The sequence below is a fragment of the Drosophila kikkawai genome, chromosome 3L (genome assembly GCF_030179895.1).
Source record: "Drosophila kikkawai strain 14028-0561.14 chromosome 3L, DkikHiC1v2, whole genome shotgun sequence".
In the NCBI taxonomy this organism is placed as follows: Eukaryota; Metazoa; Arthropoda; class Insecta; order Diptera; family Drosophilidae; genus Drosophila; species Drosophila kikkawai.
Window position 1 is genome coordinate 13,986,708 of NC_091730.1, and position 25,238 is coordinate 14,011,945.

At 41.1% G+C, this 25,238-nt stretch overlaps 1 protein-coding gene across 1 annotated transcript in view; it reads left to right on the forward strand.

The window, feature by feature from the left end:
• The first annotated feature begins 3,341 nt into the window (after positions 1 to 3,341).
• The window catches only part of dysc (whirlin protein dyschronic), a 33,796-nt gene continuing 11,899 nt past the window's right edge, over positions 3,342 to 25,238 (forward strand). The window contains exons 1-12 of the mRNA XM_070285319.1: positions 3,342 to 4,952; positions 16,758 to 17,595; positions 17,662 to 17,800; positions 18,864 to 18,994; positions 21,155 to 21,450; positions 21,514 to 21,834; positions 21,896 to 22,067; positions 22,126 to 22,236; positions 22,305 to 22,334; positions 23,611 to 23,705; positions 24,009 to 24,309; positions 25,133 to 25,204. Of these exons, the coding sequence (XP_070141420.1) occupies positions 16,771 to 17,595; positions 17,662 to 17,800; positions 18,864 to 18,994; positions 21,155 to 21,450; positions 21,514 to 21,834; positions 21,896 to 22,067; positions 22,126 to 22,236; positions 22,305 to 22,334; positions 23,611 to 23,705; positions 24,009 to 24,309; positions 25,133 to 25,204 (2,493 nt within the window). The 5' untranslated portion in view covers positions 3,342 to 4,952; positions 16,758 to 16,770. The remainder of the gene's footprint in view (positions 4,953 to 16,757; positions 17,596 to 17,661; positions 17,801 to 18,863; positions 18,995 to 21,154; positions 21,451 to 21,513; positions 21,835 to 21,895; positions 22,068 to 22,125; positions 22,237 to 22,304; positions 22,335 to 23,610; positions 23,706 to 24,008; positions 24,310 to 25,132; positions 25,205 to 25,238) is intronic.

Below are 25,238 nucleotides of genomic sequence, written 5' to 3' on the forward strand. Positions count from 1 at the left end.
CTTTCGCTGAAAACAAATTTCGTTATCCTTTTAACCCCGGCAGCAGCGAAGCTTATAATTTTTCGGCCCACACAAACTTTAATTAGATCACTTCAATGACAAAAAATAAATCTCGGGCCGCAATAATAAAAGCCACAAAGAGCCAAAAAACAAGTTGAGACGAGGAAGAGGGCGCAGAGACTTGAAAAGCTCTCGAAAAACAAACTTTTCCAAACTATGTAGTTAGGGCAAAACGGAGAAAATCCGCATCAGGCATCAAATGGAAATGGAAATGAGTTGACTTGACGTTGACGCTGACGCTGAGGCTGCTCCAAGTGGGGGGCTGGAAAGTTGGTGGGTGGGTGGTTGGCTGGCTACATCAAAGTCGAGTGCTGACAAAGGGGGCGAAGCGGTTGTAGAGGATTCTATGTTGTAGTTTGTAGTGAAAGCTCCGGGGTTAACAATGACGTCATAGTTGTGCAAGTCAAGAGCACACACAGAGCAAAACAATAACAATAACAGTTAACAGGATATTTTATATAAAGGGATTTTTATATTAAAAGCTTTAAAAATGTATTTAAAATTATGGTAAAAATTTGAAAAATGTACAAAAAATATTTACACTGAGTTTAATACCTTCTAAAATATATTGCATCTGTTTAGACATATAATTAAGAGTCTTAAGGCCCCTAATGATTTCTGGGGACTCTTAGATATTCATAGTAGGTTTAAAAATACATTTTATTACGATTATATCGCAATTAAACACAGATTTTTCTCTGTGTATAGTACCGATGGCGGGGGAAAAGTAGAAGGTGAAAGTAGTTTTTAGCGTACAAACTCATTTCGTCATAATCGTCAAGGAATAATCAATAACCTCAAGCAGACACAATGACGCAGCCAGAATGACATAATTCCACCCACAAACACACACACACACATCCACCCAGATACATGCATACATACATACGAGTGAAATTGATAAGACAGGGTCACAACTGCAGGTCAAAACAAGAAATTCAATTAGAAAGTTCTCAAAGGAAGTGCCAGCAAAAGGGAGGGTGCCCACTAGTATCGTGACGACAGTCTTGTGTGGCCTTCTTCAAAACCGCCCAACCCAACCGCCACTCTCCCCTCCCAGGACTACACCCTCGTCCTTAACGATTCCCTCGACCAAACAGCATACCAGCGTACAAAGCACGTGTACATTTTCATCGACACCACGCGGAACCTTCGAACCAAAAAGCAGCCACACAATGAAAAAATATGAAAGGAAAATTCAGGAAAAAATAATGAACGGTCTCCTAAATACCCTAGGCATTAATATGTCTAAATAAATAGAAATTTCTGCTACAAAAAGTATATTATTTTTTGTCTAGCTTAGTTTTGGATACCATATCAATGCATTCAGTCAGAAGAATCACTAGGATTTTGATTCCTAGTAATTCCTGTTAGAATTTAAAACTTACAATTATTTTATTTTATTTAATTTTCCGATTATCTATAAATATTAAAGATTGTAGATCGGGGATCCTCTTGCAAGCTTATAAAAACATCAAGCTGTAGAGCAATCAAGCCGTTATTTTCAGTTGCCTTCTTTTGAGCGCTTTTCCTTGGGCAGGCGAGAATGCAACAACGTGTCGTGCCCTCACTCACACCAACACTCCTCTATGCTCTCGACATCTCCCACACAGGCTTAGGCACAGCTTCCCCAGAGAGATAGCGAGAGAGAGAGAGAGCGAAAATAAAGGACCTCTGCTACCTGATAAACTTGGCGTTTCCAGCTTCTTCTTCTCCGCAGAGCTGCTGCTGTCACACGTTTTTGACGTTTCCTTTGCCAGATGTGTTGAGTTCCTGCGTGGGAGAGAGAGAGAGAGAGATAACACAAGAGCGGACTCCGAGAGAGAGCGAGCTTTTCTGCAACCGTTACCTGGTCCTTTTTGGGTCCCAGCGGATGGGCTTCTTTTTGCTTTTCGGACTATTGAGTGAGTTGCTTTTGCTGCCAGCTGCCTCTCTCTCTTTGGGAAAATGGGAAGAGTGGGGAAGAAGCGTCTGAGCAGATAGGGAATAAGGGCGGAATTCTGGAGAGAGCGGGAAGCGGGGTTTCAGGGGAGGCTTTTGATGGGCGCGGGTTTTGTTGGATGGCTTTTATGGCTACACCCAGATACTTAATTGGGCGAAAGCCTCATTTATCCATTGGAAACAAAGCAATTGTATTTCGGAATTATCTTGTTTAAATATTTTCTTAGATTTAAAGATAAGGTGATAATCATAAAAAATACAATGTTGGTATTTTCAAGGTTACTAAAATTTTAGTAATTTTCTTAATACTTATTAGCATAAATTAAAATCTATTTATTAAAGCTGATATTATAAAATATATAAATATGTGCCTAAATAATAAAGTTACAATGTAAAGCTAAAACAATTAACAATTTAAGCTACAACATTTTTTACAAACTACGATTAATAGTCACACTCCCACGATTTCTCTAAAAATGAATAAGTATTTAATATTTTCCGAGGGGAAATTGTATCTCTTGAATCTAAAAATTTTCCAAGTGCACAATTACGTCTACATTTTAGGTGCATGTGGACCTGGTGCCCATAACAAACGTAACAAACGTAACGAAAACAATTACACGAAAGAAATCCTCAAAAAGCACACGGGAAACGAGACTGAGAATACAGCCCCTCAAGCTCCTCTCTCTCCCCGATTCGCCCCGCTCATCCACCTGCTCAGGGACTGCTCAGTGAACATTAAAATAACAAAATCCAAACAACGCAAACTTTGAGTGCAAAACCAACAAGAGAAACCTAGGACACGGAATCAGAGAGAGTGGCACTGGGAGAAAAGGTGAAAGTATTAATTATTTCACAAACTAATTAGCTAATTTGGGGGAATTTAAACAATTTGATAATCAGAATATTATTTTTATAATTTTGAACTTTTAATTTATCTGATTTATCTCACACAAGAAATATTACAAGTTTAGAATGAACCTTTTAGTCTTAATTAAAAAAATAGCTGCGAAAGTTTTACAGAATTTTTAGGTTTCCATAAAATACAAATTCAATAAAGTTTAAATTACGAACATATTAAAGGTTTCGTTCTAATTTATTTCATAAATTTAATAATGATTATTTCTCAAAATGTAGTCCCAGAGAGGCAGAGAGTGCGGAGCTCGCCAGGACGTCGCCAGTCAGTCTCGGCGGGGATTCCTCTCTCGCCTTCGCGCTCGCTCGCTCGCTCTCAATCTCTATCCCTCTCTCTGGCTGCGTGGAAGCCTACAAAATCGGGGAAAGCTTTTGGGCCGAGGCCTCTGCGAAAGCGAAGCCCACAAAGTAGTCGGAGGTGGAGCCAAACGGTCAGGACGCGGAGCTCCGCTGAAAAATAATAGAAAAATACAGAAGCAGGGAGCGAGGGAGGAGAAACTACTAAAAAATCGCAGCCCAAATCGCGCTTCGTGGAAAACAAAGAGATAATCATTAAAATAAGCGCAGAGGCCCCCTGCCGAGTAATCCGACCAAACTAAACGAAAGTAACCAACAGGAAAAGTGTTTCAAAAATGCCAGTTAAAGAAAAACGCCAATTATGGGCAGCCTAAGGCGCAAGAAGGAGAGAGACAGGGCCACTCTGGCTCTTCCATGTTGTTGTGTGTAATGTGTGAAACGATTTTCCTCCTCCAACATTCTGTTTCTTCGTTTTCATTTTTTTTTTTTGGGCAATATGCACGGGGTCTGTAGATACAGCCAAGACCAGGCCGAAATAGGGCCTCAGAGAAGTCCTCTTCATTAAATTGGTCGCAGAGAAAAATAAAACAGAAAAATTTAAGAAGAAAAGAGGCAAGAACGGGGAAACTTTTTGAGGAAAACACCAAGGAAATAATAACCTTGAAGGCTTCTGGCCAAGGCTCTCGACTCGCTGTTCGAGGCCCGAGGCACTTCTGGGCTCGCGTACAACATGGCGTATGGTTAATAAACCGAAAATAATAAAAACATGTGCAACAAAATGTGCGTGCGTGCGCGCTTGTGTGCGTGTAGTGTGCCAGTGTGCTAGTGTGGGTGCCAAATAAAATATTAAGCAAATAAATATAAGCGACTCCGCGAGAACTCGCAACTCTACGCGATTCCCGATGACGCATTCGAGAAGAGTAGGGCAGAAGGTTAAATTACACAAAACGTCAAATCCAACGCCACGTACGACAGCGCGTTATTCGGAGTCGCCAGTCCGAAATTCGGAATCAGTCGCGATATAAATTCGTACAGAGAACAGAAACTAATAGAGCTCCCCCGTAATACCCAGCTCTATCCGAAAATTCCCTGCAAATAAAAAAAAATATAAAAAATATACTTATGTATTCGGATAAATAATACGAATTAAAAAGTGTTGGAATTACTCTGCAGAATCTCAAGCAAAATATATTTCAAAAATTTACTCAACCAGAAAATGGGCTTAGCTCTCTTCTAAGAGAGAGAGCGAGCTTGGCCCGAGAGAGAGAGAGAGGAGAGCGCCCTGTTCGCGAACTCACCACGATAAAGTACAACAAAGGAGGAAATACTTTCACTCTCGCCACAACGTGGCGGCATCGAGAGGCAGGAAGCGCATAAAGTGACAGACGGACGGACGGACGGACGAGTGGACAACGGCGCTGGGAAAAACTCAAAGGGAAAACTTTTTGCATGCCACAAGCAGTAGCAGCAACACTAGCAGCAGCACCAGCAGCAGCAGCAGCAGCGGGAGCGTCAGTAGCAGCATCAGCATCAGCTGATTGGCGCAGGAAGCGCGGCAGCGGGACAACTGTGTTGCGGACAGGACGAGCGTCCGGTCCTGTCGCAATCAATTCAATAGGAGCCTCCAGCAAACACTGGACACGGACTCCGCCACCACCAACAACACACACACACACAGGCAGAGAGACAGAGAGGCCCCAGCAACGGCAGTTTTAATGTATCCTTAGAATTCCAAACAGGTGAGCATGCAACCCGAAAAGTGAACACACACAGATAAGGCTCAAATATGTAGAAAGCAGTGAAAGGACTTGTGATGCTCGCATAATAAATCATTGTGTTTAGAGTTTTGAATGGGGCGATAAGTTTGGATGTGTTTGCTTTGCGAAAAAGTTGTGAATATGTCACCAGAGAAGTAGAATGGATATGTTTCGCAGTTCATTTTTGACCCTTAATATCACATATATTGAAGAGAATACGCGAATTTATAAATAAGAATAACATTTTTGTAATTTTTAATTAAAATCCAGCAAGGGGAACATGATTTTAGGGAGAATTAATCATTTTAAACCTGCTTTGCTTAATGTTTAGCTCATATTTGCAACAAGTTTTCCAGTTTTGTTGGTTTATATTCCTTCTTTAAAATATAGTTTGCTTATATTTACAAAAATATATAGTGAATTCTTGGGAAATGTTATAAATTTTTGAATACTTGAAAAGCCTGTTGTCTTTAAAAATATTTAAACATGAAAAGAAACAGGAACTTATGGTGCTACAGATGTTTCACATTGTAAAGCAAAGATAAATTTAATTTCAAATTAATTAAGACAATTTGATGTTACTTAAAATGCACTTATAATTTTTTCATTGCTAAAAGGTAACTCCTCCTCCTACCTCCCATTTCAATCTTTGCCACTAGTTTTCAGTCTGGTTTCTCCAAATAATTAAGGCACCTCTCCTCCAATTGACTATGAAATCCTTCCCCGAAAGCCATTCTTGCCTTCAAGGACACGCCTCAGTTCTTCCCTATCTCAAGCAGCGTTCGCCATTCGCACCCTTCAAACGCTCTTCAATTACAGCACTTTTATTCTTTTTCTCTGCTCTTCACGCTGCAATTTTGCCTTTAATTGCAACCGCCCTCGGTGCAGTCTTAATTTGCATAAATTTTTACGCGAACCGCCCCCTAGTTCGACTTTCCACTTACACTCGTAATAACCACAACTCAGTTTCAATTAAAAGCTCAGCCATCAATTATGCAAAGCAAAAACGATGGCAGCGTGCCGAAAAATTAAGCGGCCAGCAACAAGAATGCTGCATACTTTTCGGCGACCCAGAGAGGCGGCGGAATAATAATAATAATAATTCATGCATAATTTGTAAAATTTCTGCCGTTAAAATCAATCATGCAAACGGAAAAATTAAACTCGGTCGACCACTGAAATGCCAAAAATCAAATTTTCATTTTCAATTAGTGAACGCTGAGCGCCAATCAAACAGCGGCACGTGCTAAATAGGCAAATATCACTCATACGCCGCATTGTCTCGCTAGCTAGCTCGCCCGCTCGCTCCCAATGTCCTGCCAGGCTGTGCGCTTCCGCTTTTCGGCAATTAATTAGGCGCAAATTTTAATTAAATGCCGTCAGTGTGGATGGAAATGTTCTCCCGATGACGGCAGTTGGCACTCACTTGGTTGTGTGTTGGTTCATGGCCAAGTGGCTTTGCTCAGCCTTACAGCGCCGAGCTGTGACACAAACTCATTAAATAGTTATTACTCAGCCCATGTTCCCCCCGGCAAGTGTCAACCACGAATGTGTTTTTTAGGTTATTAATATCTCACTCGAATTTTTTTGTTGACACTGTCGTTAATAATGGTCATAGTTGGGGAGACGATAAGAAGCGCTAAAATTATGGGTCAAGGTGGGTTGGGTTTTTAAGTGAGATAATGGCGATTTACTGGAAAAAAGAAAGCTATTAAGCAGATAAATAAATAAATATTAAGAAAAATTTATAATACATTATAGTTTTAAAAACTGTATTTAAAAACGTCAAAGCTTAATTGATCCAGGCCAGTTTAATAATGTTTATAATGAATTTTTTTAATTATAGTTTAGGGAAAAAGTGTCACGACTCTAAAAGTTTATATTCCTTACTTCTTCTATTATTTATTAGTGTTTTTTTGTAAATTCTTTTAAAAAGTCATAGAAAATTTATACTTGAATAAAATATGTATAGCTTAGTTCTCCCTAAACTGCCGTAATTAAATACCTAAAACTCCTATTAAAGTCTTTACTTAAGTTGTATATCCATAACAAGTTTATTGCTGATACATCTGGTATCGATTTGAGGTTACGCGACTCCTTCCGGTGCCGCAACTTTAATTACGGCCATCATAAACAGAGCCCATGGCCCAACCCTACTACGCAATCGACCGCGAAGGTGAGAGAAAGAAATTCCAATAATTGTTTTATGCTATGTCAAGGTGTGGGCAACACCCCCTCGGTCGACATTCCCCAAAGGCACCTATATCCGCAGTTTTTCTCCTTTTTTTTTGGTGTGGTTGGCAATCATTAAGTGGCCCAAACCAAAACCAAAACTAAAGCAAACCCAGTCGAGCCGAGCCCTTCCTGCGTTTAGTTTTCGGTGGCATAACAATCAATCCTGGCTTTAGGAGCCTCCTCGAGGAGGAAAAGGAAGGTGGGCCACGCACAGGTGTCCAGTCAGTCAGTCTTGGGAGGAAATCGTTAAGAGGGAGGCGGGGCTGCCATATCAAATAATCCTTTTTTTGTTCGGGCTCTCGTTTTTATATGTAGGTATTTAGCAAACTCAAACTTGAACACTTCAAGACCTCATTAAGTGGGCTAACCTTGATGGAGGACGCACAGTATGGTTGGGGGATGTCCTTAGAAATGTGGCAAGTTTTCCTCTTAATTCACTTAAGACTTTTGGTTTGAGTTTGCCAGGACGCACGGCCCCGCCTCGGCGCACACATTGTAAATGGAATATCCTTCTGCCACCGAGGTGGCAATTGAATGTGGGACTCCGTCGTCGTTCTGTCTTTCTGTGCGAGTCCTTTAAGTATCTTGTATTAAGAAAGTTTCCTCCACCTCCCAGCCATTGAATTTGATTGCAGGACTTGGCGCCCCAAAAGGAGGTCTTGATAAAGCGAGCACCATTCAGTAGTTTTCCATAGGCAAATAGAAAAATATTCATAAAACTGGAATTGCGATTTGTCCTTGCAACTTTTGTGCCTTTCCCCCTTCTACTCGTTTTTTTTCTATTTCTATTTCATTTCTTTTTTTTCAATTTCTGCCGTGAAAGCTAAAAGGGATGAAGGATAATAGATTTGCGTCTGTGCGAGTGCCTCGCTTAACCTTTTTTTCGTTGCTCTCCGTACGCCCAAACCCCGGGAAAATTGCTTTAAATGGGTTTCTTGCCTTTGGCTTTAGGCCATGTTTTGCTTTGAGGCTTCAGCAAGTCTATCGGTGACACTAATTGCTGGCTTATTATCCTTATTTGTGGCGGGTCTGGTCTGAGCGCTATCCCACGCAATTCAGCGATTATGATGACTCTGATAAAATGCTGATTAATTTATCGCAATGCGGGGTTTCCCTAATTTTAAGAGATAATTTGTATACTTATTTTAAAGGATCCTCTAAAGGAATAATATAGAATTAAAGGTAGAGGTTTTCATTTAAATTTAACCAAAAATATTAGGATTTATCTTAAATTAAGAGTATACAAGAACAGAACAAATTTTAGTCTTTTATTATAGAGAAATTCTTTTATTTTTCGACTTATATTGTAGAGTATTCTGGTGCTCATCGCGGTATTGTCTTCACTGTGTGTGTCTCTCTCTCTCTTTTTGGCCCCATTGTTTGGCCTGTTTATGTATTTATTATTGATTTTGCCTCCGGCCCCATTTGGTCTGGCAGTTTATTTTTGGTTTTTATTTTCATGACAATGGGTGGTTTATTAACTTTCAGTTAGCTGACACAATAATTAAGGGGGCTTATGAGCTGCAGTTTGGCAAGCCGAATTATGTGAAATATTCCAAAAGAAGATTTATGGGAAAATTAATGATGGCTGCTCCACACTCTCTCCCCCTCAGACTTAAAGGCTAAAAACAGACGAATGACGGGCCTTGGTTCAATTGATTCATAATAGAGATATATCGCCTGGTAATTCCTTCCGCCAGGTCAGGACATGTTACCTGTATGATCCCCACTGTCAGCGTCTCGATGTCCTCGTATTTATGATTATTTATTCCCATCATAAATTTCAATTTTCAAATGCACCAATTTTGTAGTCCCAGTAACATCATAAGCATGGCAAACGACATCAAGGAAAACAACTAGAATTCCTGCCCGGCAAAACATGTTAGCAGGACCTCCTCCTTGCCTGTAGCTTGTATCTGTGTGCGTGTGTTTGCTGGCCAAGTTGCGTGAGTTCTTCATTCAACTTGAGACTTTGTCGACTCGAGTGCTTCTTTGCTAACCTGAACTGAACTCCCGCCATTCGGCCGTGGGTACGTGTGTCTATATCCTGCTCCTTTTTGTTTTTTATTTCCTTCTTGTTTTTTTTTTATTTCGCCCTAGACCAAACTTTTCGTGACTGGACAAAATGCTGCTCGGCGTTTTGTAGGAAATGCCAGCCTGTCCTGGCTGTCCTGTCTCTCGTTGGCACACACATAGACACAGACACACACCCTTCCGCCCTTGCCTTCCCCAGTTAGTTTCATTTGCCTTTTACATTTCCACACATTTCCTACTCGTTTTTGCACATGGAGAAAACCTCAACTAAGTATGTGTGTAGTCTTTAATTTTTTACTTCCTCTTTTGCGTTGGATTATAAATAATACGGAACTCAGTTTGGAAATGTTAGAGAAAAAATACTCGTTCTTATAAAAAGGGGATTAAAAATATAATAAAAGCTGGTGTATTTAGAAGAATATATGTATAAAATGAGTTCGCATATTTCAAATGTAATTTAAATCCTGTTCTCCCGGTGTAGTTGCGTGTCTGTGCATAGACGACCTACTCAAAATAGGGGAATATGGGTGAGAAAGGGGCTGGCGTCAGGGGGGGGGACAGCGAGACGACGCTTTGCATATTTATTTTATTTGATTTCTGTTCGCTTTTTCGTATGTTACATATTTTTTTCTTTTGGGTTTTGGTGGGGAGCTTGTATTCCCGCTTATATAACAAACGCGACGTGTGATTAAAAATTCGTAATTTGCCCGTATATTTCGTATACCTGTGCTAGCTCACCTGCTGCTACCCTTCTTTGTGTGTCATGTTTTTTTTTTCGTAGCATACCTGAAGGCGTTCCACTTCCCGCTCGACTTTTCACCTCCATTTCTCTTTTTTTTTTCTCTGTCGAGCGTGTTTTGTGCCATTTTTGCTGCTGCTGCTACTGTTGTTGTTGCCGTTCTTCGTGCTTCATTAATATTTAATTAAAAAATCAATAGTTGACATGTAAGTCAACTTGGTTTGTTCCTCTTTCGGGTCTGGTTTGTCGTACCTTTTCCTCGGTTCGGACTTCTCGGGCCGCCTTTTCTTTGGTTTTTCCTAACTTATGCATGTGCATTTGTGCATATCTTATTATAACAGATTTTCTTTTTTGCCTCTCGCCGTCTACGTGACGCTTCAGGAAGATATTCTTAAGAAAAACCACACCCTCGATGTGTTGGCACAAGAAAATTAAAAAAGCCCGGAAAAAGCAAGGGAGATATGTGGAATTTAACATTTGTATACTCGAGTAGAGCTCTCTAAGATTGTGTTATACTTACAAAAGAGTTTGTGGAACGGAAAGGAGGACTTAGGGACATTTATAAAAGTTGGTTTAAATTATTAGAAAGCTAAAAATGTAGGAGAAAACTTAGAAAACTCTGTATTTATAGTATTTTCCTTTTTCTTTTAAGCTTAAGTTAATGGTATATAACTGCAACTAATTGGCAATTTCCCTTATTAAAGCACACATCTATTCCTATATTGATCTAAGCTTGATTCCCGATACTCTTTGTATATACAAACAAGGCTCTCAAGTACCCAAAGGCCCCGCGGTAATTGAGCCGCAACATTCTCGAGCTGATTAATACATGAACATGTGCACTTTGCATTATGTATGTTCGAGCTTTGTTCGCGTCACTATAGCCGAGTCCTGGCCCAAGGAGCTGCGCCATTGTTCGGAGTCAAGTGGGTGGTGTCCTTGGATTATCTTTCATCTGCGGGTAATCAATATGCTCCAGAGGAAAATTGAATTTGCTCGCTGGTTATGCAATTACGTGAAAACAAGACATTCATGATTATGGCTGAATAGCTTCAATAGCACACTTTAAAGATCCTTTCAGCTGAAACATTTCCTAAGCCTCTTTAAACTTGTCAAGAAGCCATTTATAATTGAAGCAATACTCGAATAAAGTCGTTCATTAAATATTGATTGTGGTTTCACACGGGAAGCATAACCTTAAGCTGGCTTTTCAAAATTGAAAAGGATACAAGGAGTCGCATACAAAGCTTGAAATTAAACAAATTGCAGTTCAAATGTTAATAAAACAATAAAATTCATTTCAACTAGGAATTATTTTCAAAGAGATTTATGTGCATGCAATTTAAATTTACGAATTCGCATTTTAATGAAATTATTCATCAGTAGTTTGCATGCCGAAATGGCAAGAGCGTATCTCTCATCTTCTCATCTCTCATATTTCCTTCTCCATTCGGCAATCAGCACGTTGCATTTTCTGGCTTATCACCAGCTTAATAAGAATACCAGTTTCCCAGTTTCCAAGTCTCGGAGTCTCTGAGTTTGTGGAATAAAATGAAAATGCACATATTTCCATGCGAGCGTCTTGGCGCTGAGTAAACAAGGGAAAGTCACGTAACTCAAGTCTTTGCTCGGAGATCTCGTTCAAGATTTATTGACAGCACCGGAAACGGGAAATGGGAAATGGGCAAGACACATGTTCCCCCCTCGTGTGTGTGTGTGTGTGTGTGCGTTACCTTCCTTTTATTTACGCGCAATTAACCCAGTTACAAGTTCGACATGCCGCAGAGGCAAACGGCGTCCTCACTCGTGTATATCCTGCATTTATCATAATTACTTCCCCCAGAAATTTACCGCCAAAAAAAAAAAAAAGTGAAAGCGAAAAAGTGAGTTGAGACTTTCCTGCTGATGATGATGAGGAACGTTGATGAATGCTCGGGGCCTTAGCGAAATTCTGCAGCTTTGGTTAATGTTTTAATATGCCTCTGGCAACTATTAAGAGCACTTGAAAAGCTGAACCTTAAATGCCGGCCGCATATTAAACATCAATTATTAATGCCGGGCGAAAGGGGTTTCGCGTTGAAATAAATTCTTTTGCATAGCATACATTTAAGGGCACTCGCACTCCTGCTCCTTGAACCGCTGCACTATGGGGAATTTGGCCATTTTTATGGTATTAATTAATAACTTTTAAACTAAGTAATATATTTCGAAACGGTTTTTTTTATTATAATTATGGACTCCATAAGAAATGATTTTTGGAAAAATGGGCGTGGTTCCGCCCTCGCTTGACGATTTTTTAATTTTTATATTTATTTTTTTAAGTGTATAAGGTGAATTTTTTTTTTTTTTTAATAATATATTTTATAAACATAATAAAAAAAAATACATTGTCTTAATTTTCAAGCTCTTCGTCAGATATTAAATAAAAAACGTAATTTTCATATTCAATTTCTTCATAAAAGAGGCCAGGCCTCCAAATTCGCTAATAACTTCCATTTGGCACTTACATTAATGCAAAAAAATTAGCTTTTGCCTTTTAAACAGGTAAAATGATTTGACACATTAATATTTATATGTAATTAACTTGAAAAATGGTTTTTTCTTGGTAAAATTTGCTCGAAAAGACCTGCAAAAAAAATTAAATTACGCAGATTGTGCGGATTTGTGCACATTGAGACAAATTGCCTTTTATTTAGAATGAATGCCTCTACAACATATATCGGACGTACAGCAATACAAAGACATATATTTTTTATAGGTCTGTTTAAAGTTAAATATTTTCTCAAAAAAATTTCTTTAGAGGAACACTTAGAAAAATCGCAATATATCAGTAAGACACGCACAGATCAATGTATTAGTACACACAACACATAATAATTACCAATACTATTGGTCTCCATCAAAACTTTAATCAAAAATAAGTTCTACTTTTTAGTTTTTCAATTTCAAAGTAACCGAATAAAAAATAGCTATTTTCAATCACGTGCATTTTGGCTACAACAGCCGACTTTAACAGTGGATAGGCTTAACAGTGCACTGTTAATTAACATTTCTGGTACTACATTTTATAGAGCCATATATTTTTAATATGTTTACATAAAAAAAACTCAAATATTTAAAGTTTGATAAAATGACTAAATACCACGGAAATGGCAAAATTCCCCATAGTGCGCTGTGCGTGTGTCTGGGTTTGTGTTTGGCATGCAAATATTCAAACATCGAAATGTGCTCAGCAATTATTTTGAAAATGCAAACAACTCGAAACAACAAAAACCAACAAATGCGACAATTGCAGTCGAGCATTGGACCAAAAAGGACGTTACAAGACACCCAGTTAGAAGGACTCTACACTGAACAAGAAATAACAAAATAATGATTTGATGAAATTAGAATATCTAAGAGACAATCTAAGTTAATTAAAAATAACTGTAATATACTAATGCCAGATATCTCATTGATTTTAATATATCATATTAAAATATTCTTTTTATTCTTTAGTCAGTTTTCTCTCTGTGTAGACACAGTCAGCTAAAACATGCAACATGCAAACTGACTAGGCTCGAGTGCCATAAAAACTGGAGTGAACAATATACAAAACTTATTTTCAAATCAAACAACAGCAAAAAACCATAGTGTATGCCGGGCCAGTGGCATGGGGCAGGGGGCTGGGTGGCAGGGGGCAAAGGGCGGCGGGCAGTGACAACAGCGAAACAGTTACAGTTACAAAAAAAGTGCCAGCTGCTGGAAGCAGACACAAAAAGGAGAGCAGGAACCCCGCACAGTGGGTTAGGTTCTATTAAATCAAAATCAAAAAGAAATATTGGTATTTTAAAATATTTTTAATATTTTAAATCTTTAGTAATATCTCTAATGTATATTAAAATGGGTTTAGTTTAGATTAAAATTAATCAAAGTTTAATTTTGTTTTTATTGGTTTTATAGAATATTATATATAACAAATAATGTGCACTCATCTTGACATTAAATAATATATTTTTTAGCTCTTGGAAATTGACTTAAATAAATCCTATAAATAAAGCACTTCTTAAGTATCCCAAGACTGTGGCTTAAAAGAAAATATATTATCAAAAAAACAAATTTAAAAAACTTAAATCAAATAAAGCTCGTTTCCGAACCACGGTGCATCTATGCACTCTCAACGGGCTCGACTGGCACAAACCAGAGTCAGACTAACAAATTCCGAAAAATTGTCACATTGCGCACATGAAAAATGTCCTTGTGACAAAGCGCCAACGCCAAGCGGCGGCAAGTGCGGTTGTGTTGGTTGTGCGGTCCCTGTGTGTGTGTGTGCGAGTGTGCGAGTGTCAGGGTGCGAGTGCTGCTGGCTTTGCTTTAGCAAGGTCATGAGTAAATACGTTTGCAGCATGCTGTTTTTGCCGTTTATTCTCTAACAAAGCCAAGGCAGCAACAAGAACAAAAAGGAAGAATAAATAAAATAAAATAAAATAAAAAAACTAAAAAAAAAAAGTGGAAAAGAAACAAAGAGAGAGGGAGAGAGCGAAGAACAGAGAAATTTATTGTCATATGTATATATTATATGGGGAAACTTCTGCTGATGCTTCTTATTGATATTTATACAAAATACATTGGCTCGTCCTGCCATTGTGTCAGTGTGTGAGTGTGATGTGTGTATGTGTGTGTGGCTCATTTGTAATGGCGTCTGCTTGCCAATTTGTTGTGTGGCTGAAAGAAATGCAAATGTGTATCGGTAAATCAAAAAGGACATTATTGGCTGCTTGTTAGACGTAAGCACAATTGCCAGCCATTACGTAGTTAGGTGTCTCTGTGTGCGTGTTTGGCGTGTCCTGTTTGCCGTTGCCGTGTGTCCGTGTTTGTGTTTGTGTTTGCCAATGGTCGGCCGCTAAGTGCGCTTAAGCGTCAAACCAAATTGGCCGGCGCTTTGTTCTTCGCCAGCGCTTAGCTGAAAGTGCACTTTCCCTTCCATTTTCCCAAAGCGCACACACACACACACACGCACTCCCACAACTCTACTGCCTTTCCACACATACAGTCATACAGAAAATATAAAAAACACGCACACACTCGAGTATTTGAGCACTCGAAACTTATTTGCTATTCTCGCACTCGATTAAGCGGCCAGCACTTCGTTTATGGCTTTGAAGCTACTTTTATTGGCATAATCGATGGCCAACTTTTTTTAATTGAATTCGACGGCCAGTTTAAAAGTTATGGCCCATGCCAGTTTACACAATTTATTTATTTTTCACTTTGTTCAAAACTTGTGTATGGGTTTTGACAATGGAAAAACACATTCAATTTGATTTATTTTCACACATGAAGTGAGATTCTTAATCTGTTTTTAAATTTCATTTAACTTTTTAGGCCTTGAAATTGGCTTTAGTGATAATAGTGACATTGATATGCCCAAAAAATTATATAAAAATATCGATTTAAAAAAAGGCGAGTATTAAATTAAGTAAGGGGATTTTCTATTAATGCCATTTTGGCTTTATGGTGGTGTCTTAAGCTTTGATTTGTCCAAAAACTAATAATTTACAATATCTATAAATATCGATTTAAAAAATGCCATCATTTCAGGGGTTCTTAAGGTGTAAAATATTAAAATAATAATTCTAATAATCACGTTTTATTGGTCTTGCCCAAGTCTTGCCATATATCGCTTTACACTTCATTTGATGTCAAAGCAAACCACCATTTGATATACAGACCCAAAAACTTTGTTAAAAGAACAATATATCTTTGATGACTGATAAACGTGACGTGCCCATAACGCTAAGCTCAATATGCTGCGTGTTGGGGTATTCATTTCCGGTTTCTGATTATGTTTTTAAACCACAGAAAGTGCAAATTATTTTGGCTGTAAATATGCTCTGCAGTCAGTGTCATTGATTAGCCATCGCCATCAATTGATCGATAAATGCATATGTGTTTAGCTTCATTTTGGGTTTCATCCGGGAGAGAGGGAGGGGGAAAGAGGGAAAATTGCAAATACTTTCTGGCCAGTGGCGTTGAATGGCTCTCATGTGCACGGAGCGCGGCGTGCCAGGGCCATGGCTAAGTGAGTGCCAATGTGTGAGCACGGCAATTTTCAACTATTTATGAGAGCAGCCCCCTTCCCTCCTCTCTCGTTCCAGGCGGGGTGGGGTTTGGACTAGGGAACTACCCCCAGGAGAATGGCAATGGAAATGGGGATGAGGAGGACGTGGCACAGGGAAGAGCTTCTGCCTTTGTGTTAACCTGTTTTTGTTTTGCCAACCAAAGTTGGCACATAAATAATGAAGCACGGGGCATAAGTTCCCATTGATTTCGCAGTGTGTGCAGATGAATGTTTGTGTATGTGTGTGTGTGTGGTGTGTATATTTGTGTGTTTTCACTGGGTTGAGGGGGTAGATGGAGGAGCACACCATATGACTCTGGAGATTAAGCCATTGTTTGCACCGAATGTGGCGCTCAGTCTGAGCTGCGGCTTAGCGGGCTGCGTACGCAAACAAAAGTTGTTCCGGGGGATTGCGGGCTGGGCGGGTGTTTTCACCCAATTCCGGATGGGTTGCTCTTGCTCCTGCAGGTTGGGCTTGGGGTTGATCGCAGACCATTGAGGAATGTGGATAAGGCCGCTCTGGCATTACGGGGAATCTCTGCTTGCCATAAGTGGCTTAAGGAACACTGTGGTAATCTCTGAAATTATAAGACATTCGAACTGGTAGTGAATCCGTAGCTATTAAATGTTGTACCTTTTTTAAAAATAATCCATTAATCCAATCCTTTATCTCCTCCAGCTCCAGCAGTGTAATGCGCCTTGGGGGCAGTGGCATTCCATACGACGGCGACCCCCTGACAATGAGCGCAGCTGGCAACGACTATGCCGAACTCTGTGATCTTGGACCCTCGCGCTGGAGTGCTCGACCCTACGGATACCATTCGAATGCCGCCGGTTTGGGCCTCGGTCCCACATTGGGAGCCACACAATCGTCCTCGAGCGTGCCCACGGGCGGATCGGGTGGCCTTATCTCGCACCACCGAGCGGTGCCGAGCAGCTTCGAGGCGGAGGACATTGGCTTGGCCTTCGGCATGATCAGTCCGCCGCCGGGCAGCGGACCCTACATGGGATCCTCAGCAGCGGCGGCAGCAGCAGCAGCAGCAGCGGCCGGTGGTTCCCGTGTTGGCAACAGCACGAGCTCGCTGCGCGGTGCTGGCGGAAGGAGCGGATTATACTACTCGCCGCCAGGCACCTCATACACGATCATCGAGCGCCCCCACTCGCCGCACTACTACTTCAACTCGGCGGGCGTGCCCACCAAGGGCGGTTCGCTGCCAGGTCGTGGCAGTGCCTATCTTAGCTCCTCACCCGCCAGTCACATGGCGGCCGGAACGGCGGGCACCCTGCCCACCTCGACGGCGGCCAGTGGTCGCTCCATGGGCGGTCAGCAGCACTCGAGCAGCAATGGGAATAAGAAGCGACCCATCTCACCGGAGCAGGTGTTGCGCATGTTCGGCGCCACGCAGTCGTCATCAGTTCCTACGAGTAGCTATCACTTCAGCAACGGCGGCACGCGGGATCGGGATCGCACTGGGAGACGGAGCCCGGCCAGCAGTCCGCCCTCCACCACCCACCAGGTGAGAAAAGATCTAAATAGGTATTGAAATAAATATGATATTTATTTTATTTAATTTTGTTTTCAGATCTATCGGGATCGGGAGCGGGAAAGGGATCGCAGTGTCCCAAACATCCACGAACTTACGACGCGAACCGTGTCCATGTCGCGCGACCAGCAAATCGATCATGGTTTCGGCATCTGCGTCAAAGGAGGCAAAGACTCAGGTAAGTGTTGAGGTTGGACAGGTGTCTAGAGAAATTAGATAGATTCCTTCTTATTTACTGCCTAAAAATTAAACTAAATATTAAAAATTTAAAAGAGTTCAACAGACTCCAGATTAAACACTTAACTTAATAATTTAACAGTTTACAGACAGTATTACTTTAACTGCAGCTTTTGTAGCTAAAGAATGCAATTACTACTTGGAGTGCAACATAAGGGGAGAATAATATAGTAACCAAGGGTTGGCTTCACCCTATTTGGCAGCTAAAAAATACCTGAGCACACCACCTCGTTACCCCGTTCCCCTTCCACCCATTTCAATCTGTCGTGGACCGCGCCCCCTTTGCCGCTTGATCCCATGTCACGCCCAGTCGGTTTTGGCTGATGACTCTTCTTGGTTTCTCCGGGAGGCTCTTACGTGCAATTTAGTTTTCTATTTCATTTTATTGTCCGGGTAGGTACTCTCTCTCCCTTCCCTGTGTCCATCCGTCCGTAGACCATCCGTGTAGCCACGTGTATTCCCCGTGTATTGGCGTGTGTGCATGTTGGTGTGTGACAAACCGCCAGCAGCTTTGACATTTCCAAGTGCATTTTGCACCTGACTACCTTTTTGGCTAACCAGCTCTTCCTTCCTCTGCCCCCCAATCGCCCTCCTCTCTGTGTGTTACCTTTTCTTCATTCCCATTTCCTGCCGTAGAATTTATTTTTAGTTTGCAATATGCGGACGGCTTTAAAATCGATAAAAATCTATTTAAGTTGCCCCCGTATGCAGGCTTTCTCTACTTGGGTTCCCCTTTTCCCTACCCCTACCTCTCTGCTCGTTTTGTTCTTCAACGCCATTGTGCACACTCACACACACACTCACACTCACGTGCTTTATAAATTAAACATAAAATGGCTGCCGCACTCCATCCTTTGCCTACTGGCTGGGTCTTAATGAAAAAAACATCGAAAAAAAGAGGCCCAAGAGCAGGGAAATGGGGTCTACGGGGAAAGTGGGGGGACTACTTTTATTAAAAATTGAATGTGTGAGCTGGCTGCTAATTGATTCATCCCTCTTTGCAGGCTTAGGCGTCTACATCTCACGCATCGAGGAGAATTCGGTGGCCGAGCGCGCCGGATTGCGACCCGGTGATACAATCCTAGAGGTGAACGGCACCCCCTTCACCTCAATCAATCACGAGGAGGCGCTGAAGGTGAGCATCTCTTTCGCAATTTAAATCTCTTTTTATATATCTTTATTAAATATGTACTTTGTAGTAGCTAATGTTATCTATACTTAGACAGAAATCGATCAGAGCATGCAGCGATTTCGTGGGAGGCAGGCAGCCAGTGTGTTGTTCCCAAAGATATATTTATATTGCAAATTAATATTGATTGACACTTTTAATCGTCCCTTTTTCGGCTGAATGGCTGTCAGTCATTTAGCTGGAATAACATCCTTCACGTTGTTTATTTTGGGTTAAGTTATAAGAGACTTTTATTTAGGGGAGACTTTAAATATTTAATCAAGGAAAGGAGTAGTTTTTGTATGAGAAATTGTAACTAATATTTAGTAGGAAATAAAAGAGTCATTCCTAATTAGATTATATATTTTTTAAAGGTTTAAGAGTAAAGTTTAACTAAAACAAAAGACATATGTAAAAAAATTTCTGATAAAACTTCCAATAAATAAAACTTAAAATGCTAGAAAATCCTTTGGGAAACCTTATCGAATCCCCACATCTGAGACCTTTTCTCTAGGTTTCTCACCCTCTTGGTCTAAATGTTTTTCCTTCAACCCTGACAGCCATGTCAAATTTCTTTTTCTTCCATCAAAAAATATCTAATTTTATTGTACACTTTATTGATTTTTAATGTGATTTTCTAGCCGAGCTGTCTTGGGTGTATCGGCAGCTTCAGTTTGTCAATCGCTGGTCCTTAATAGTTGCCCATAATGGGGTTCTATCCATCAAGCATATGTATATGCGCCCAAGCCGATATGTTTATATATACTAACACATATATATATATATATATATATGGTACAACGAAGGCATTCAGTAGGCCACATCGCCTTTTATGGGCGACACTTGACAGAGTAACCGAAAGAAAAGGATTTCTCTTCCTCCCTCCAGTGGCAGTAGCACTGGCAGCTGCCTCTAACAACGAAAGTCAATTTATTGTGGAATATTTTATGTGACACGTTATGATAGTCAATATAATTCCTGGCCATGCATATTACTTGGCAAAAGACGAGGCTTAGGGATGGTCGGAGCCTGGCACATGGTGTGCCATTTCTCACGCTTTCTGCCAATTTAAACTTTAACCATTTTGGACAGAACTTGTTTGGGAACACACACACACACACAGCCCTATCATATGAGCACAAATGCACAAATATATAGATATATATCCCCTAAATCGATTGCCGCCTGCTCTGAGCGATTTTTCGTAGTTGTTTCCTATTTATATACGAGTATATAAATCTCTATGCACTTGATACAGTTATGTATGAATATTACTAAACCAAATACGAAACATACATGAAAATGAATTCAATAATACACTAATACAAATATACACTGAGAAAAAATTGGCAATAGACTAGTCGCATTTTGTATCCGCATATCCTTGGTTATTGCTTATTATTTCGATTTGTTTCGATTTATTTAAGTTGGTAGCTTAAGTTGAACTGACACCTTAAAGGACCCTAAGTGTAAAAGGACTTCCAAGCTGAAAGGCAAAATATAAAACCACAATGGCTTACTCCACACGGCACTCTAATCGACAGGAATATGTGCATTTTGGGTTAAAGCCCAACCACAGACCAAAAAACTAAGGCTCTGGAAGCGGAGAGGACGACACGACACCTGGGGGGATTCGCAGACCAATTTGCACGCAGCACCCGCCCGCACCTGCCACCTGCCGCCCCAGTCCTTGGACCCACACAATTTTGCGCACATTCTCACATTAGTTTTTTGGTCAGAAACAATTAAAATAATGACAGCAAAATGTGGCCAACACAGACACCGACACAAACACACTGACAGCAAACGCAACCGCACAAAAGACCGGCGGCGGACGGAACAGCGGACACGCCCACAATTAAAGTTAATTAATAATTTTTTGGGAACAATTTGGCAACCACTTTACGTACAAGTTTTTTTTTTTATTATTTTGGTCGGCAATTACTACCGAATATCATTTCATTTGGTTCACTTTCCCCTTCATTTCTTTTCTTGGTACTTTTGGCTCCTCTTCCCCCTCTTTCTCTCTCTCTATTTCTCTCCGTTCTTCTTGTTGGTTCGTTCCGTTTTGCTCGCATCTGTTCTCTCTTTGTGTCTCTTCTATTGCCACATTTTTTCTTAACGCAGAGATGTGTGCAGATATTGAAATCGTCACGTCAAATCAGTATGACGGTCCGCGCGCCGCCCACGCTCAACTCGGCCGCCCCGCTCCACGGCTTCGGTCCGCCCTCCCGCGACCCCATGTACGCCTCAATGGCTCCCCCGCTCCATCCGCAGAATCAGGCAGCAGCGGCAGCGGCGGCGGCGGCGGCCTCCGGAGCGGGTCTGCCCTTTCGCCAGACCTGCTCCTGGATGGATCGGCATGGCAGACCCGCCTCACCGCCCATGGAGTACGGGGGCAGGCGCAGCGAGCGAAGGGATCGGTGAGTAATAGAGGAGGATGTATTTCAAGTTCCCAACTAACATTTACCTCTTCGTGACTTTAGGATACGGCGCGTGGAGCTGCTGATCGAGCCGGGCCAGTCCCTGGGCCTGATGATACGCGGCGGCGTGGAGTACGGCCTGGGTATCTTCGTCACGGGCGTGGACAAGGACAGCGTGGCTGACCGTGCGGGTCTGATGATCGGCGATGAGATTCTGGAGGTCAATGGTCAGTCCTTCCTCGACGTCACGCACGACGAGGCGGTGGGTCAGCTGAAGTACCACAAGCGCATGTCGCTGGTGATCCGTGATGTGGGCAAGGTGCCGCACTCCTGCACCTCCATCGAGATGGAGCCCTGGGATGCCTACAGTCCAACGGGCACAAGGTGGGTTACCCTTTGACCAATAATCCTTGGAATATCACTTAACCCTAGTGAACCCACACAGAGCACGCCGAAAAGGTCAAATTGCCACCATGGTGGAGGAGAAGGCGCGCTCTCTGCTGCCCCGTCATCACTTTGCAAGCCTTTCCTACTATATCGCTGAATATAGTGCGAAAGCAATGACCATAGATGCCTTTGTTGCCGTCTTATTAGAGATGTTAGATACGTACGAGAAGGTGAGGGTGAATATACGAATATATATCTTAAGAGCTACAAGTTTTTCTTCTATTTCAGCACACGCTAGTGACGGAGATACGGGAACTGGTGTTCCCCGAGGATCGCACGCGATACGACGAGCTGGTCTATCGCAGGGAGCGCGATCCTTACAGCGTAGACAGGCACAGGGTAAGCAGGGCGAGGACTACTCCCTTGCACAGTTCCATATCCATGTAAATCCCCTTTATCTCTTGCAGCGTAAGGGAGACCCCGCACGTGATTTGCCGGTAAGCTTTTTAGAAGATTTATTCTACGACACAGACACTATATACACTTAGTTAAGAGAGAGACACTTCTCTAGCCTCACACTGAGCATGTAACTGTAACTTAACTACTGTCTGCGGTCTATCTACTGTCTCTACTACTATCCTATAAAGTCTATAACGAACTATATACTCGCCTATAACGTGTTTATTGTTTAGTATATCTTTCTCTTCTCGCTGTTGTCGTTGATAATTGTTGTTGTCACTGTATGTTTGTAACTTTTACTTTAATTTATCTGTTTCAACTGTAGTCAAAATACAAATAACACTCGACATAAAAAGAAAAACTAAGAAAAGAAAATCAAAACAAAACTTGTAGTTTAATTGATGAACGAGTCAACAACACACTTGATGTTTTTCTTTAGCCACCCAACTTGAAACCAGTTAGAGCTTCTTTCATTTCCCAATAAACTTGCATGTTATTTTCCTATTTCTCTGCTGAGAAAGCTTTCGGAAACTCGCTTACTTTCGATTCGGACCTTGGCAACTTAAATGGCAAACAACTCGAAACAGAAACAACAAATCGAATGTCAATTTTTCCAAAATCAACAACAGACACACACACACTCCTATAGCTTTAGTTACATTGTAGTGGCAAGAGTTTAACACAATTTTTTAGCAGTAAGAACCAGGTAAATAAAGGTCTCTGTGGACATTCTAAATTAAGCTGAAAACGAAACAAATTCGAAACCAACATCGAAACTTTGGGACGGTACAGTTGACCCCAAAAGACTTGTCAACTGTCTATGTAAATAAACCAGGATAAATTCAATTTGAAGTTATATCTTAGCTCAGCTTAGTTATCTTTAGCTCTAGTTTTAGATATAAGCAAAATTACTGTACCATAACGAATCGAAACTATGTAATCCCACACCGAACAGTGCACCCTAAAAGGATAACCAAGAAACTAAGAACAGTCACCAAGAACTAGCACCGATATATGCATATAGAAACCATTCAATATAAATATCAATCGAAAGTACGAATGCACCAGAACCCCAAACACTATCTCTGTCTCGCTCTTCAGCCTATCTCTCTGTCTCTTTCTCTCTCGCTGTCGCTGTCTCTGTCTGTGCTAAGTAGTGATCTACTTAAGCCTGGATCAGATATCCCACCTCACTCTCACCCACTGTCACTGTCTCTCACTCGCTCTCTGAATCGTATGCAAAACCCAAATCGCTCGTTTCGTTTTCGTATCGTTCCATTCCGTACCATTCCGTTCCGTTCCGTTCCCCAACAGGTGACATCCGACGATTTGGAAATATTAGCCGCCACCGGACGGAGTCCCTCGTCGGATTCGGGCCTGGGCATGACCGTAACGGATATCCACAAGCGGTACTTAGCCTAGAAGAATCTACCAAGAACCCATATCCCACATCCATATCCGTAATCATAGCCGTAGCCTTATCCTTATCCATATCCTTGTCTTCCATACTCTTCCCGTAAACGCAATCAGAACCAAAATCGCTTTTATATTTATGTTATTTCTAAGATCGGGAATCTTAGAGAAAGACTTCAAAAATTTTAGAACCGAAAGGTCTGTATTTAAAAAAAATTTCAGAGTAATGGCGATTTTGGTTCTGAGTAAAACGCAAGTTACCCCTCTATAAAAAATATGTGTGTGTGTGTGTACGATAGACCCGCACTCCAGTTGCCCCATCGGCCCATGTCGGCGGGACCCATACTGCATCGCTCACATCCAGCATCGGCTTCGGCATCCCATTATCAGGCAGGCAGCAACCAGTCCTCATCATCATTATCGCCACCCCAACAACAGCAGCCACAATATCAGCAACATCAGCGACAGCATCATGCCTCATTGCGTCATCTGGGCGGCGCTGGATCGGGATCGGTATCTATAACAGGGCGTCATCATCACCGCCATCAGTCGGGACCAAGTCAATTGAGGTTCAAGCAGGCCCAAGACAATGTGCAACAGGTCAGGACCGAAGCGAGTCGGGCGAAGAGTGTAGCAATAATGAAAGACTTACCTTACCTACTATCACACTTTTCCTGAAGCTGATCTATTTAGATATTTCTCCTAATTTGAGGATTTTTCCGATAAAGGACTTCTAAGATATACGTAGAACGTGTTCTCAGCAAAATTAATCAAACTTTCCTTAATGTTTCTGTGGGCTTTCTTAACTTTTAATTTACTTTTTAGATGAATTTTATGAAGCTCTAAATTAATTACTGGATTATTTCTAAATGTGGGGAAGTCCATATATTATATTATTTATTTTAATTAGTAACAAATTTTACGTAACATATGGACTTCTCTAAATCTCTTAAAAAATATAAGAAATGAAGCAAGAAAAAATTGACATTCGGATGTAGTACCTTCACGATTTGAGATTCTCAGATCTCTTGTCTGTCTGTGGTATCTGTTTTATTTCATTTTGTATCTTTAGTGCCTTAGTCTCTCCGTCTCTCTTTGTATCTATCTATCTGTATCTCGAACTACTTTTTGTATCTTTGTCTTTCGTTTCGTGTGTGTGCCGTCAATTGTCGTGTTTATATGTTTGCATTTTTTTTTTTGTCCAACCTGCTCTCCATGTGGTTTCAGTTTACGTTTTCTTGTCTCGTCTCTGTTTCCGGTTATGTTGTACTTCCTTTTTTATAAATGTTGTCCAATTGGCATTGAGTGTTGTAATACCGTTAAGTCGAATTAAGCGCAGCGCCAAACTGAATTGGTTGCCAGCCGAGGAGCATTCGAAACGCTGAACAATATATATTCTGTAAATTCTTTCATCCCGGCTTAGGAATACGGCTGTGATGAGCACAGAACTCGCCGGGGCAGCGAAACCCTTTTACCGGAATACGATCAAGATGCGGTGAGTAAGTGATCACGAACTGAACGTGAACGAA